The sequence below is a fragment of the Phaseolus vulgaris genome, chromosome 11, assembly GCF_000499845.2.
Source record: "Phaseolus vulgaris cultivar G19833 chromosome 11, P. vulgaris v2.0, whole genome shotgun sequence".
Lineage (NCBI taxonomy): Eukaryota > Viridiplantae > Streptophyta > Magnoliopsida > Fabales > Fabaceae > Phaseolus > Phaseolus vulgaris.
The window spans coordinates 1,313,988-1,328,358 of record NC_023749.2 but is presented as its reverse complement, the minus strand read 5'-3'; the positions used below and the strand labels follow the sequence as shown (position 1 = coordinate 1,328,358).

The window sequence follows — 14,371 nt, the reverse complement described above, 5'->3', positions numbered from 1 at the left end:
ATAAAGCATAAAATATAACTATGAACTAAAAGTAAAATAAGAGAAACATAAAGAATGTTAAAGAAAAGAATAAAGTACCAAAGATACAATGTTAGGAAATGTCTCCGTCAAATCCTCGAGTACCATGTGATTCAGGAAATATTTTCAGGTTAATATAAAATTCGAATCAAATGAAATAAATAGTTTGTAGTTTGTTTTAGATTAGTTTTTAATTTTTTTATTATTATAAAATTGTTTTATTACAATAATTATTATAATGTTATTAAATATTATATAGTAAAAATGAAAAAAATATTTAAGGCGTTTTTTTTTATCTATTTTGTAGAAAGTAGTATGATTATCTATTTTGTATGGAACTTCTACTTTACGAAATAAATAAAAAAAATTAAAATAGTATAAACCAAAAAATATATCAACTTTATACATTTTATATATTATAGATAAACTCTTATCAACAAAATTATCATAAAAACTAACACGAATTGCTTATGAACATTTTTTTCTTGTATTCTCAACGGCAAATCATTTAAGAAATTTATCTTATATTGTAATTTTTTTTCTTGTGAGTTATGAAATCCCCACTTTTTTGGAACCCATAGCTTTTAAAATTCCGATGCTACACCAACCACCCTTTGCGTTGAGAATTACGCTATTTGTACAGCATTTTTTAACATTAAAACCATGTTTTAACTCTTCATTGCTTTCATTCATATGTTCTTCCTTTCTTCCATCACAAGGATAATTTGTTCCCAAAACATGTTCAAACATTTTGATTCTTTATAATGGTAGAAGGATTGTAAAGACTTAGACAACCTGAAAAATCGAATGCCAAAACGATGAAACCAGTGTTTCCCAGAAAACTAACGATATACATTTGACTGAATTTGTATGGTTATATAACACTTATGAGCACTGAATGATGAACCATGTGCACTGTACTAGTCTAGAGCATAAACTTTGATATTCATCCAATCTAATACTGGTTCAATAGTTTTTCCTTGCGCCCTTGTGAAATAGATTTTGATCTTGAAAGTAATCTTTAAGATACTAACTTGAAGACATTGATTGAAACCCAGGATAATGATTTTTAAAATGGATATTGATCCCTTACACATAGTTTAAACTCTCCCAATTGGCTTTATTCAATCAGTGTCGAGAATCACCTAGCATTCAAATCAAATTCACCAACTTCGCGCCAGCCATCCTGGGTTCCAGTGTCTCCATTTTCGGCTTCATCGTTCAAGAAATCCTCTGATGGCTCCTTCTCATCTCTCTGTGTATTGTTTCCCCACCCATTAATCATCTCACCAGGGTTACCTCCCTGATCTTGCTTTCCCATGTCATGGCCAATCACCATGTCATTGCCTTGGGACCCAAGTGCACTCCCTCTCATGGGTGCTCGAGACATCATTTCAGCATGCGACTGTAAATCTGCTCGTGCCTGTGCCTGTTCTGCTTGAAACATTGCTGCCATCCGAAGTTTCGCCTCGTGGGCTTCACGGCCGGCCTTTTCCCTAGACTCTAGCTCTGCTCTTAGTTCATAATTGGCTCTTTTTTCTTCTTGGAGAAGTGCCTGCTCGATCATCAATCTCTCCTCCGACCGGAATTCCCCCAAACCTCTCTTTTGGGATATTATGTTGAAGGCAAGTGCTTGTTTCTCAAAAGTTGCAGTGAACTCGGCAATTTTAGCAGCAATATTATTATCCCACTGCTGTGACCGTGAAAGCATCTGGCCAGTAGTGTCGGAATCGAGTATCCTATCATCCTCTTCTTCTTCATAGTCTGCCACAACATGGTAAGGCAATAACCTGCGGAAAGAAAAATTAGGGAAATTCTGAAACATAAGAATTCCATGACAGAACATTTTCCGGTTGGATCAAACATAAGTATTCTCTCTTAATGGGGGGATACTAGCATTATTTTTCTTTGAAGCGAGAAATAATGTGTTTAGATTGGTATTAGCATATCTCAATGAAATGCAATCAGGACCAAAAGCATTTAATGCTATGATAAAATACATATGCAGCAAGTAATAGGAAGCTGATCAGCACTCATTGTTGTTTTAATTTATCATATTAAAAACCATTTAAAAACTAAATTGTGGGAAGTAAAATACGAAAGCATTAATGTCTAATTTCATTTTAGTAAGATCATCACGAACAAGCATATCAAGGTCAGATTTTCTAAAAGGAAAAACTTCACACATTTGCACCATGGTAATAAATGAGTTCCCAGTTCATTTCTGCATTATAGTAATCAAACTGAAAGTTTTGTTTCCCTTTATTCAAGTACATTATCACGTATCAATTACCATAGGACAGAGCAAGAATAAAATTTGATAGAATCTAAATGTTACAGGTTCTGGAGAACTATATCTACTAAATAAAATATACATATAGTAAAATAACAAATAAGAGCATGGCATAGATAACAAATTAATCTAGCTGTGCAAACATAGATAAATGGATTGATTTGTTATTAGAATCAGGGTCAGTGGCAAGGAAAATGAATATGGGATAGAGGATGACAATAATAAGTTTGAAAGCAGAGCAACAAAACATAACAAGGAGCCAAATATCTAACAAAAAATTACTCTATACACAAGACCAAAAGGACACATTAGAATATAACTTGAAATCAAATAAAAAGGAGAAAGTAACATGACAGTATTCTGACTGTGCATAAAAAATCCACATAAGGAGCAGGTTGCAGTGAGGGAAATTGCAAGTGAAGAGATAAAAACAGTATTCAGACCAGAAAAAAACTGACAAATATAGTTGTAAATAGACTATAGGACTCTAAGCATATGACAAATACGTGGATTAGATTTTTTGGCATGAAACAGCTTAAATGAATGAAAGAAAAACCAAGCTCCATCAACAATACTTTCATTATCTTTGTAATCCCATCCAAAAATGAGACAAACACCCCATAAAGTCTCATATTTTCCTTTTGCTAAATTAACATCATGAAGAAAAATATTGCAAATTGGAAATCAATTCATAAGAAAAAACAGTTCTTAAACAATTTTTTTTGTCTATTTTGGATAGTGCAATGGTGAAATCTTATTCAGAAGTGGGCCCTTCAACACACAAACAATGGCTGCAAATAAGCTGAGGCAACTTATGACCAGAGTGAAGGCCGTCTTTAAAACTCACAGTAACATGAATGTCTCCAACTCTTCATCAATAAGGGCAAGTGAGCAGTATTAAAATGAAATCTATTATTCTCCTTTTCACAAGCACATTCCATCTGATTCTCACAAAGTTAGTCGAGAAGTTCCACAAGTTATTGTGTATTTGGTTTAGTTTATTTTGGAGAAAGAGTTACTTATTTCTACCAACTTCCAGAAGAATGTTATTATTATTATTATTTCTCCAACAATAAGCAATTTCCTAAAATACATACACCTTTATTGGAGAGGGCACTCTAATTACATTTACAACCCTTTTTCTCAAAAAGAAAATCTAAAATGAATATAAAGAGTATGATCAAAAGCATTACTCTGTAACTCTTACAGGCTATTTTCTCACAATGAAACAGAGATATTACAAACATTTGTTTATCTATGATGGGATAGGAGAAGAATATATCATGTAAAAGACTTATTTCACAGCAACAGACTACGTAATATACCAATATTCATCTAATAATCCTAGTATTTTTTTTTTTATCATACTTCTCACATCTAATTGATTCAGGAATCAATGCAAACAATTAATTTTAAACTTGAGCTTTGCAGACAAACTTTGGAAACAAAAGATTTTTGCTAAACTAGGAGTAAGGTAAAATATATGCATTGCATCTTTACCCAGAGACAAAAGGAACATTATTATTATAAAATGATGAAAAATTAATGAAGATATCACACAAAATACAAACAAGGTTGTTAAAATGACAAAATAAGAAATGAATGTATATGAGAAAATATTTGGAGGACACCATTTGAGGAAAAAAGGACAAAAAATTGGTTAAATTGATTTAGACACATACAAAGGTCATTCTTTATACCATTCAGTTAGGAGAATAGATTGCATGACTTTTAGTCTAGTGAAAATGGATAGATGGAAACGAATAAAACATTGAAATAATTTGTTTAGAGGGACCTCAATGTGAATAATATTACTAAAAATTTGGTCTTTAACCAAATCAAATGACATCATGTGAAGTAATGGGATAGGGATTTTGTTCTTGTTCTCACATGTAGTTGAAAATCATTGTTTGATAAACATATTTGATCTGGTGGCTTTAGGAGGACACAATTTTTTCCACGTGCTGCAGCAACAAAAACCTCCACATACTCATCTATACGTGAGTGAAATAGCATAGCTCATCTTGAATATTACTTCTTTAAGTAGATTCCCTGGTGTACTAAAGTCTAAACTATCTATACAGAGTATAATAATAGCTTCATTTGATGGCAAGTGTTTTTCTCATCCAAAGACTATTGACTTAATGGTAAAGCAAGAACAAAAATCACAAAATAGGGAGCTTGAGAGATATAAGACTATGAGCTGGGAGTAAAAAATAACTTCTGAATAAGCTGTAATAGAGTAAGTGCATGGCCATACAAATAGTTCATGCAGTCAACCACTGATGTATACAAAGGGGCTGGCATGGCACCCCAGAAATTTATGTGCAAAAGCTTCAATGACAGTATCGATTTCGATCATACAAATTTTCAGTTCAAGAAGGGTTTCATCATATGTCAGATAAATCCAAAAGCCATTGGTCATTACCATTCTTGTGACCGTCCCAATTTTAAGGAGAAAACCTTAATTGATCAAACAAGCCTCTTCAACACCACTTTGTCACTACACAATACACTGGGAATGGCCAAGTGTAACAAGATATCGCTACTTTTCCCATCCTAACGTTAAGTAATATGAATAAGAAAGCACACACAGAACAGGTATCTAGCTTCTTTCTACACTAAAAACTCAGCGAAACGTAACTCACTCTCAAGTTATTCAGAAAAACAGCAGGGAAATCACAGTCAGCAAGGTCGGAGAAAGATTAGAAAAATGAAATATAGTAGCACAGCAGGGGTCACAAGTAAAAAAAAATATAAAATTGAAATTCAAGCATGGAAAACACCATCATTGTTTTTGTTTCCACAGTGACCAAAGGGAAAAACAGAAAGCACGATGTTGGTAGGGTTAAAGAACAAACCTCTCGCAGGCATCTTCAAGAGAAGAAAAGGGTCGCTTGAAGTCCGGATGGCAGACCCGCCACGCGTCCTGGTAAGCCATCTGGAGCTCCATCTGGTTCCCGGGTCGAATAATCTTCTGCTGCTGCTGCTGTTGCTGCTGCGGCGGTTGCTGCGGCTGCTGGGGCGGAAGGTGGTTGGAATTAGGGTTCTGGTGCAAATTGATGATCGGATTAGGGTTAGGGTTGGTAGGAGGATTTGGGTTAGGGTTAGGGTTTTGTTGGAGATTGAGGGGTCTTATGGGTCGCAAGTGAGCGTCAATGTTGGAAGGAAAACGAGAAATTGCAGCTGCTTGCTGTTGTTGATGCTGCTGCTTCTGCAACTGCTGCAACAGCAGAAAATGTTGTTGATGTTGTTGCTGCTGCTGCTGCAACAGAAGTTGCTGTTGTTGCTGCTGCTGTTGCTGGTGCAATGCCTTTGCCTCTTCCATTTTTGCTGCAAAATCTGATTATAACCGCTCAAATCCCCACTATTTGGAATCTGAATTTGTGGGTCTGAAATTGAAGAAGAAGAAGAGAGAGAGAGAGAAAGAGAGAGGATTTTGAAGAGTGTGTGTTTCTCCAAAATTTATATCCCTGGTTTCATGATCTTAGTTTCTGCGGTTTTATCTTTGGAATTTGAATCGACACAATCGTTTTTGTTGCCGTTCACACTCTCACCCTCCGCGGAATGCAGTGTGACCCAGATGCATCTCTCTGTTTTTTATTTTTTTTTCTTTTTCTTTTTTTCACCATCAACCACTCCTCAAAACACCCAAATAAGTCAAAAAGAAAATTCAAAATTATAAGTTGACACTCAAAAAAATTGAGGATAAAATAAGTTTTAGGGATTTTAATTTTTTCTTCAGTTCTTCGACCTTAATTTTGTTGTAATTGAAGGTTAAAACACCTCTTAAAAGTGAACATATCAGACATACTTATATAATACATATTGGCTAACTATTTAACTTAAAAAATATTTATTAAATTTCTATTTTAATATAATTTTAAAAATAAAAAATACATTAATTTTTTTAAAATTTAAATTTATTATAATTATAAAAATAAATAACAATAAGAATTAATTTATATAATTTATAATTATATATTATATAGATTTGTGTTTTTTTCTTATATTTGATATTGATCTTACATCATATGCTATCAGTTTTTATGCAATACTGAAACTAATAAATTTAGTTTTATATTTTTAATAATTTGAACCCTGAATAGTCGAATTTAAAATGCTTGAGTTAGAGATGTAATTCGGTGATTATTAAGAATACAAATTATTATTTTTAATTTAAATTATGGATTTTACTAATTTAAATAAAAAAGAAATACATTTACTGTATATGTACTTGTTTTTATGAATTTTTTTTTTTTTCGTAGAAACTCAAATTAAATTAATGATTTTTTTTCAAGGTTATAATTTTAGAATCTAAGGGCCAAATCGATATCAAACAATGTGCTTTTAATACTTCTCTTGAAACTAGTTGGTTAAGTAATATTTTAAAACTTCGTTTGATTTTTTACTCAATTAAATTTTGAATCTCTATCATATAGTAATATTTATTTCGATATTTTTGTTGTTCTTCAACTTTTAGTTTTTGTAATATTTAATTTTAGTTAGTGATATTGTATTTAAATTTTATTACAATATTACTTTTCATTCTTATAAGACCATCAATTTTTCCAAAGAAAATAATTAAAAAATAAGAAAATATTGTAAGTTCTCAAACAAAAAGTTAATACTTAAGAGAAAATAGAGTAAAATATGAAGAATGGAAACAATTTTTTTTAAGATAAAAAGTTAGTAAAAAATATTTAAATTTAGTTTTTCAAACGAGTGGAATCAAGAGAATAATTGTTTTTTTTTCAGGTATCTTTGTTTTTCGGAATAGTTTCACAACTCTTCTTTCACGTTTCTCCTTTTTTAAATCCCAAACTTAAATGATATCTGCAAAAGATACTCCAACGGTCAAGTAAGATCTCAGGTGTTTGGTACAATTAATGCATGATAATGACATAACTTAGTCTCCAAATCTGTGACTATATAATTGTCATGAATCCTTATTGTTGGACCGAATTAAGATTTTGAATCATAATTAAGAGTATATTATCTAATATTTGATTACTGTTTGATCTTATTAATTTTTTAAAAACTTAATGATTTTAGTCGTGTTGATCCATTATGTCCCGATGAGGACACTTAACACATGTCGTCGTACAATTTTTGTTTTTGTTTGTTAAAAATGACTTTTAATTTTTTATATCAATGAATATGAATAGTGTGAATAGTGTGAGAGTGGTGCATAAATAGAGAGAAGTGAATAAGAGAAAATAAAATGATTAAAATAAAAGGAAGATAGTGTTTCCTAGCCAATAAGGTAAGAAGAGAGAATGGCAAAGTGTTTGGTGGGGTCCACACTCATTTTTTCTCGCAAATGCAAAAACACCACTAATTCACTAATCACACCCCTCCACTTCTCCTTCTCCGCCTGCCACGTCACCTTTTCCGCCGCACCCATGCCCACTGCCGCCGCCCATCCCTCCTTCGAAATCCTCGGCGGCGCACACGACCGTTTCCTCCCAGCCCTACCTCACCTGTCTCGCCCCTACCGCCCTTTCCCCCTCCTCGCCGCCAACCGTCACCTCGAAACGATATTCGCCGCCTTCTTCCGCTCCGTCCCTGACATCAGGCTCCGCCGGGAGTGCCTCCGGACCCATGACGGCGGCGCTGTCGCCCTCGACTGGGTCGCCGGCGACGACCGCCGTTTGCCCCCCGACTCTCCCGTCCTAATCTTGCTGGTCCGTAACTGAAAAAACGATAAAGAACACTTTTTTTGTTGATTTGAAGTAATGGGGTGTTGAAAATTGTAACGGGTTTGTGCAGCCAGGTTTAACCGGAGGTAGTGAAGATGCGTACGTGAGACATATGTTGATCAGAGCTCGCAGCAATGGATGGCGTGTTGTGGTTTTCAATAGTCGCGGTTGTGGAGATAGCCCTGTTACTACTCCTCAGGTTCAGCTCAATATTGTTGTTGCTAATGAAACTAAATCTAAGAGTTGGGTTTGTTTTGAATTTGACATTGGATGAACAGAAGAACAACTATAAGTGACACTGATTCTGCTAGTGTGTGTTGTGAACATTGATGTGCAGTTCTATTCAGCTTCGTTTTTAGGAGACATGTCTGAGGTTGTCTCCCATGTCACTGGTAGATACCCCAATGTTAATCTATATGCGGTTGGATGGTCTCTTGGGGCCAACATTCTCGTTCGTTACTTGGGTCAGGTAGCATTGTTGCTCATTCCTGCGTTAATTTGTTTTGAAAACATAAATGCATTGTGTTGCTTCAGGTTTTGGTGTAGAATATTGTTTTGTTGCTTTGGAAGGTGTAACTAGGGATCAACGGTATGTTGTCTTTTAAGAAAGGAAGAAATTGTCAATTTCGCTCTTGAACTATTGCTGTTTCTCCCAAAGAGTCTCTAAAGTAATTAAATTATTGAAGTAATATTGAAGTATTGAGTGTCAATTAGTTTGTGGCTAAGTTTATATATTTCAGTAAATTTTGTATAGTTTGAAGGGATTGTTAATATTTAGGGAACTACTCAGAATGATTTTTAATACTTCTGAGATTGCTCATGTAACTTGTTTTACTTTAAGGACCATTCAAGACTGAAGGTAATCCTTACGGATGAAATTGGTGGTTTATTTTGGTTTGAAAAATAGTAAAGGTGTTTGCTTGAATGAGGAGATTACCAAAAACCTGTTTTGTATGAAAAAAATGGGAAATGGAGATTGAAATTACACTTTATTCTCACAGTGTAAAAACAATTAGAAGTGATTTTAGGTGGATTATCTTTGCCTGTATCCATTGATTACTGCTTCTGCCATGTTATTTATATTTTTCATATGCTAATTTCAGGAGTCTCACAATTGTCCTCTTTCTGGCGCGGTATCGTTGTGTAATCCTTTCAATTTAGTTGTCGCGGATGAGGACTTCCGAAAGGGCTTTAACATTATTTATGACAAGGCCCTTTCAAAGGCTCTTTGCAAGATTTTCAAGAAGTGATACAAATTTATATGTTGTTGTGGTTATTCTAGCTACTTGTTAATGGATCCGTTTGCTGGCTATGATGGATGGTATCACTAATGTCTTGTATTTTCCTTCTTTGATTACAGACATGCTTTACTCTTTGAAGATATGGGTGGTGAATATAATATTCCAATGGCTGCCAATGCCAAGTCTGTTAGGGAATTTGATGATGGACTGACCCGTGGTATGTGCCCCTACTCAATGGAAGCTTGATAGATAAATAGATAGATCACACTTGTGAATTATGTCTGCTCAGATATTCATCTATGAGGTTCGCAGTTTCTTTTGGATTCAAGTCTGTGGATGAATACTACTCCAATTCAAGCAGTTCAGATTCCATAAAACATGTTAAAACCCCTTTGCTTTGCATTCAGGTAAAATTTGTTGTTGACTCAAAATAGTTTTATCTATGTTTCTTCTGGTGTTTAGTTGTGTAAAATTGAAATGATAACCTATTTCCTGCATTGTTGATTAATATTTTGTCATTTATGCTTTTTGAACTCTATTTATTGATCTTTTTATACTATCTCTTTCAAAGTGACACAATGCTCTCCTTATATTACAAAGGAAGAAGAAAGTATTCGGGAATTGTAAAATGAATCTTCAATCTAGATTGAGTTTTATTTTTATAAATCAAGATATTGAGCTTGTAACCGAAGTGGTACTAGCTTAGATCTCTTGAACTGAGAGTGTCTAGGTTTTTGCACCTTCTGTTGTGAATAAATAAATAAATTATTGAACTCAAAAGAATATCTTACTTTTTTTCAGGCAGCCAATGATCCGATTGCTCCTTATAGGGGAATTCCACGTGAAGATATCAAGGTATGTAATTTTGTATTTAGAGATGGGATTATGAAATTTAGTATTACCATTCCATTCTTGACTAAAATGTGTTTGATAATATCCAAAGTACATAAGTCACAAATACTTGTGTTTCTTAACCAAGGATTTAAACTTGAAATAACTCTTTACTCATAAAAGATCCAACCTGGTGAAGGGGAATTGATTGGGTGACTAATAGAAGTTCCAAATACCTCTTGGTAATACCAAAATCATGTGTTTGTAGTAATGGTTTTGTTATGTGTACATGTTTTACCATCACATTGTTGGGTGTTTTGCTTTCATGTATGCTAGAGCATCTGTCAAAATAATCTACATTACCTCTCTAGGTTTGTACTAATCTTTCTCCCTCTGTAGGCTGATTGAACAAACTCCAATTTTGTTTATTCTTTTTCTATCAAATCATCTACATTTCTTCCTCTTTATTTGATTTTCATTCATTTTATTTTGAATCTTATTTTAACTATAATACTGTTTATCATGTCAGGAAAATCCAAACTGCTTGTTAATAGTGACACCCAAAGGTGGCCACCTGGGGTGGGTTGCTGGTGATGAAGCTCCACTGGGAGCCCCTTGGACTGATCCTTTGGTAATGGATTTTATTCAATATTTAGAGAGAGATGCAGTTAAGGCTCCAGAAAGTAAAGACACCTTGCACCATCTTGAAGTGTAATGTTTTTTTTTATTTTTTTCATGCATCAAATGCATCCTTGAAGCTCACCAAAAAAGGATGTCTATATATCCTGTTATTTAGCTCATTCATAATTCTTAATGTGTGGAAGCAACTGCACTCTGCTTGATCATGGATCTCGTAGCTCGGAGGCAAATATCAATAATGTTCAAACTGATATTTGATTTACCAGTCAATTTATGTCTTGTAGCAAGGAAATAGAAAACAACTAAGACTGTACAAGTACTGCAATTATTACCATTTTTTGCTATTTTATTTAACTTTATTTGTTGCACTTTTCAAACATTCTTTCTGCGGTTATTATAGGAAAACCTGAAACTAGTACGATTTGAAGCTTGAAAGGCTTTAACTAATGCATAATAATGAAAAGCATAGAGGTGTGAGGAAGATGGTTTTTGAAAAACTCATTCCATGAAACCAACATTTCAAACTTCCAATTTATTTATTTATTTAAGAAAGAGTTACTTTTATTCTCCTTGAATATCATTTTTCTAACAGAGTAATAGGATAGGGGACTAACTTCTGGTTACATGAATGTTAATAGCAGCAAACAAACGAGCAATCGAGTCAACTGAATAATCTTTTGAAATATACTCATTAAACAGAAGTGGAATTTTGTTTAGAGCAAAATGTCACCAATAATTTCCCTAGGTAATATATGAACCTTCAAAGGATTCTTCATTACTGTTGTGAACTGCAGCTCCTCTGACAGATCAACATGGTCTCCATCAACAGCCTTCCACTCAAAATTCCAAAGAAAATTGGCCACAAAGTACTCCAAGTGCAGTATTGCCAAAGCATAGCCAGGACACATTCTCCTCCCTGCCCCAAATGGCATCATCTTTATCTCTTTACTTCCCATTATGTCAAAAGTTGTGCCTCCCTTTTGCTCCCCAATGTTCATGAACCTCTCTGGCTTAAAGGCCATAGGATCATCCCAAGCAGTTGGGTCCCTCCCTATCTCTGCCACCAAGAAATTCACTGAGGCATAGGTAGGCACCAAATAACCATTTAAAACAACATCTTTTGTTACCTTGTGAGGAGCCACAAAGTGTAGTGGAGGGTGACGCCTCAACCCCTCCAAAATCACAGCCTTGAGATAAGGCAATTTATGCAAATCCTCCTCCTTCACTTCCCTATCCTCTCTACCAACCATCACCCCTCTAATTTCCTCCACTACACTTTCTTGGATTTCAGGGTATTTCACCAAATTTGCCATGATCCACTCCAATGCAGTTGAAGTTGTATCAGATCCAGCATTCAGAAACTCCGAACACAAGGTGCAAATTTTACCATCATCAAGATTTAACCCCTCCTCATCCTCCAACATTTGCAAATCCAACAAACTGTCCACATATGACAGCTCAGAATCACTCTTCTGACTTGAGCCATTGCTCACTCTCTCTTCCTTAGCCTTCCTTCGAGCATTGATGTGAGGAATCAACACGGCATCTTGGTCTCTCCGCTTCTGCAAGAACTCCTTCCACCTCTTCCAGAACAAAATCCTAGTAACTGGTGGCCAAAAATTCAAGACACTGTACCTAGCATAGCTCACAAGCATGTCACGTTGACTCTCCTCAATTTCCCTTATTTGCTTCTCATCGAGTTTGTCACCAAAGCACATCAAAACCATCAAAGAAAACATGCCATATTGAAATTGGTCAATGACCCTTATGGGGCTGTTGGCATGAGAATCAGATATGAGGCCTTGTAGGAGCATGGCTAGGACCCATTTGCGTGCGTGTGCAAAAGAGTTGACCTTTAAGGGATGAAGGATTCTTGAAGTGAGGTTGCGCCTAAGGAGGCGCCATCTGGGGCCATAGAAGCTGAAAAGAATGTCATTTTGGTTGCTACTTATAACCTTGTTGGTGGGGTTAGCCTTGGGACGGTCAGCAAAAATGGTGCCATGTTGGATCAAAGCTTGGTGTGCAAGGAAACCACTTGCGATGAAAATATCAGTGTGAGAATAACCAACATGAACAGTGAAAAAGGGACCATATTTTGCATGGAGTTTTTGAAGAATGGTTTTGGGGTCAGTGAGGTATCCTCGTAGCAATGTAAAGTTGCATTTGGGAGGCCCCGGAGGGAGGGAAGGAAAGAGAACGTTACATGTGAATTTGAGAATCAGCCAAAGGCAAAAACACAGAACAGAGAGAATGAACCACGTTTCCATGTATGATGAGAATGAGTGCATGATAAACTATGAACAAACAGAACAATCAGAGAAAAAGTTAAAGGATTGAGATTTGAGTGTTACTTTTTCTTTTAATGTTGCTTTTAATTTAACAGGTAAAACTGATAAGGCGTTGTTAGATTCTTTTCAATGTTCATTTATGGTTAATTAGTAGCAATCAAGAAAGATTTTTGTTTGAAAAGAGTTTTGTTCACACTATGAACAATGAACAGTATAACATACATTTGATATCGTTTATAATAATAGAGTAATATTTTTAAATTAAAAAATAAAATAAAATAGATTATTAATTTATTAAGATGTGAAGTGTATGTTTTTATTGTTGAGGGTGTTAATATATCAGCATTCGGTTGATTTTCATGGACTGTTTGATTAAATAAGTATTTATCCCTTTAAATATAATTCATTTTCTTTAGTCCCTACAGAAATATTTTCTAAATATTCTCTTTTAGATCTTATAACTAATTATAGTTAATGTAAAAAATAATAAGTTAAATTAAGATAATTATATTTTTTTACTTAATTTTATTAAGTAATATATTTATTATTTAATATAAATAAGATACTTATTTTACTTCTTTTATTCAGTAATTTACTTTTAATATTGTATTTTTTTAGAAATAATAAAAATTTACTCAAACTCTTGTAATTTTTTATTTATATTAATTTTGAATTATATAAAGGCATTTATTTTCTCAAGGATTTTATTCCTAAAGACAAAAAATCGTAAACTATGTTTTGTATTTTTAGAATTACCAATTATGTCATATTAAAATTATATATAATATATAAAATAGTCATTTTTATTTATACACAATTTAAAACTAGCATAAAATAATTTTATTCATAATATTTTTTTCTCGGATGATTCTTTATGTATAAAATGATAAATATATAATTATAAACCACCAATTTTGCACTTGAACTACTACTCTCTATCTGCCCAGTACTCAGTTCTTGAGTTCATGGACTAGTTTGAAAGGATTTTAAATATTTAAGGAACTATTATAAATGTTTCTAAGGTAATACTTAAAAATCAAATTGATGATTTATTTGGTTTAAAAGATCCTAAAAGATAGCATCAGAGAACAGAAGAAAATTTGAAGGGTGTTATTCATTGGAATTTGAGTGTTATTTCCTTTCATATTATTGAATGCTGATGTTTTATTCACTCACAATCTTTTGCTTACAAAAAAGGCCAAAATAAGTTGAGCTGGAAACATTGTATTATAATAACTTTATTCAACTACACAATGTCTTTAGATTTTGGTTTAATTAATTTTTTAAAATAATCACATAGTCTGGAAAAAAGGAATAATAAATATTTGCTTTTTAAATTTTCAAGCTTCAGAAATTATA

General features: G+C 33.7%; 3 protein-coding genes across 3 annotated transcripts; 1 reads left to right on the top strand and 2 right to left on the bottom strand.

The window, feature by feature from the left end:
* Nucleotides 1-848: 848 nt before the first annotated feature.
* LOC137811292 (uncharacterized) lies at nucleotides 849-5,967 on the bottom strand. The gene is made up of 2 exons (XM_068612984.1): nucleotides 5,173-5,967; nucleotides 849-1,808 (listed from the first exon to the last, which is right to left on the bottom strand). Exons 1-2 carry the CDS (start codon nucleotides 5,637-5,639, stop codon nucleotides 1,160-1,162), a joined length of 1,116 nt encoding a protein of 371 aa, XP_068469085.1. The 5' UTR covers nucleotides 5,640-5,967; the 3' UTR covers nucleotides 849-1,159.
* Nucleotides 5,968-7,502: 1,535 nt separating this feature from the next.
* LOC137826105 (embryogenesis-associated protein EMB8) lies at nucleotides 7,503-11,078 on the top strand. The gene is made up of 8 exons (XM_068631964.1): nucleotides 7,503-7,998; nucleotides 8,084-8,212; nucleotides 8,351-8,482; nucleotides 9,117-9,259; nucleotides 9,374-9,471; nucleotides 9,567-9,661; nucleotides 10,056-10,109; nucleotides 10,615-11,078. Exons 1-8 carry the CDS (start codon nucleotides 7,591-7,593, stop codon nucleotides 10,798-10,800), a joined length of 1,245 nt encoding a protein of 414 aa, XP_068488065.1. The 5' UTR covers nucleotides 7,503-7,590; the 3' UTR covers nucleotides 10,801-11,078.
* Nucleotides 11,079-11,387: 309 nt separating this feature from the next.
* Nucleotides 11,388-12,991, bottom strand: LOC137826098 (cytochrome P450 89A2-like). Its single transcript, XM_068631951.1, has one exon. It carries the CDS (start codon nucleotides 12,989-12,991, stop codon nucleotides 11,438-11,440), a length of 1,554 nt encoding a protein of 517 aa, XP_068488052.1. The 3' UTR covers nucleotides 11,388-11,437.
* Nucleotides 12,992-14,371: the final 1,380 nt, after the last annotated feature.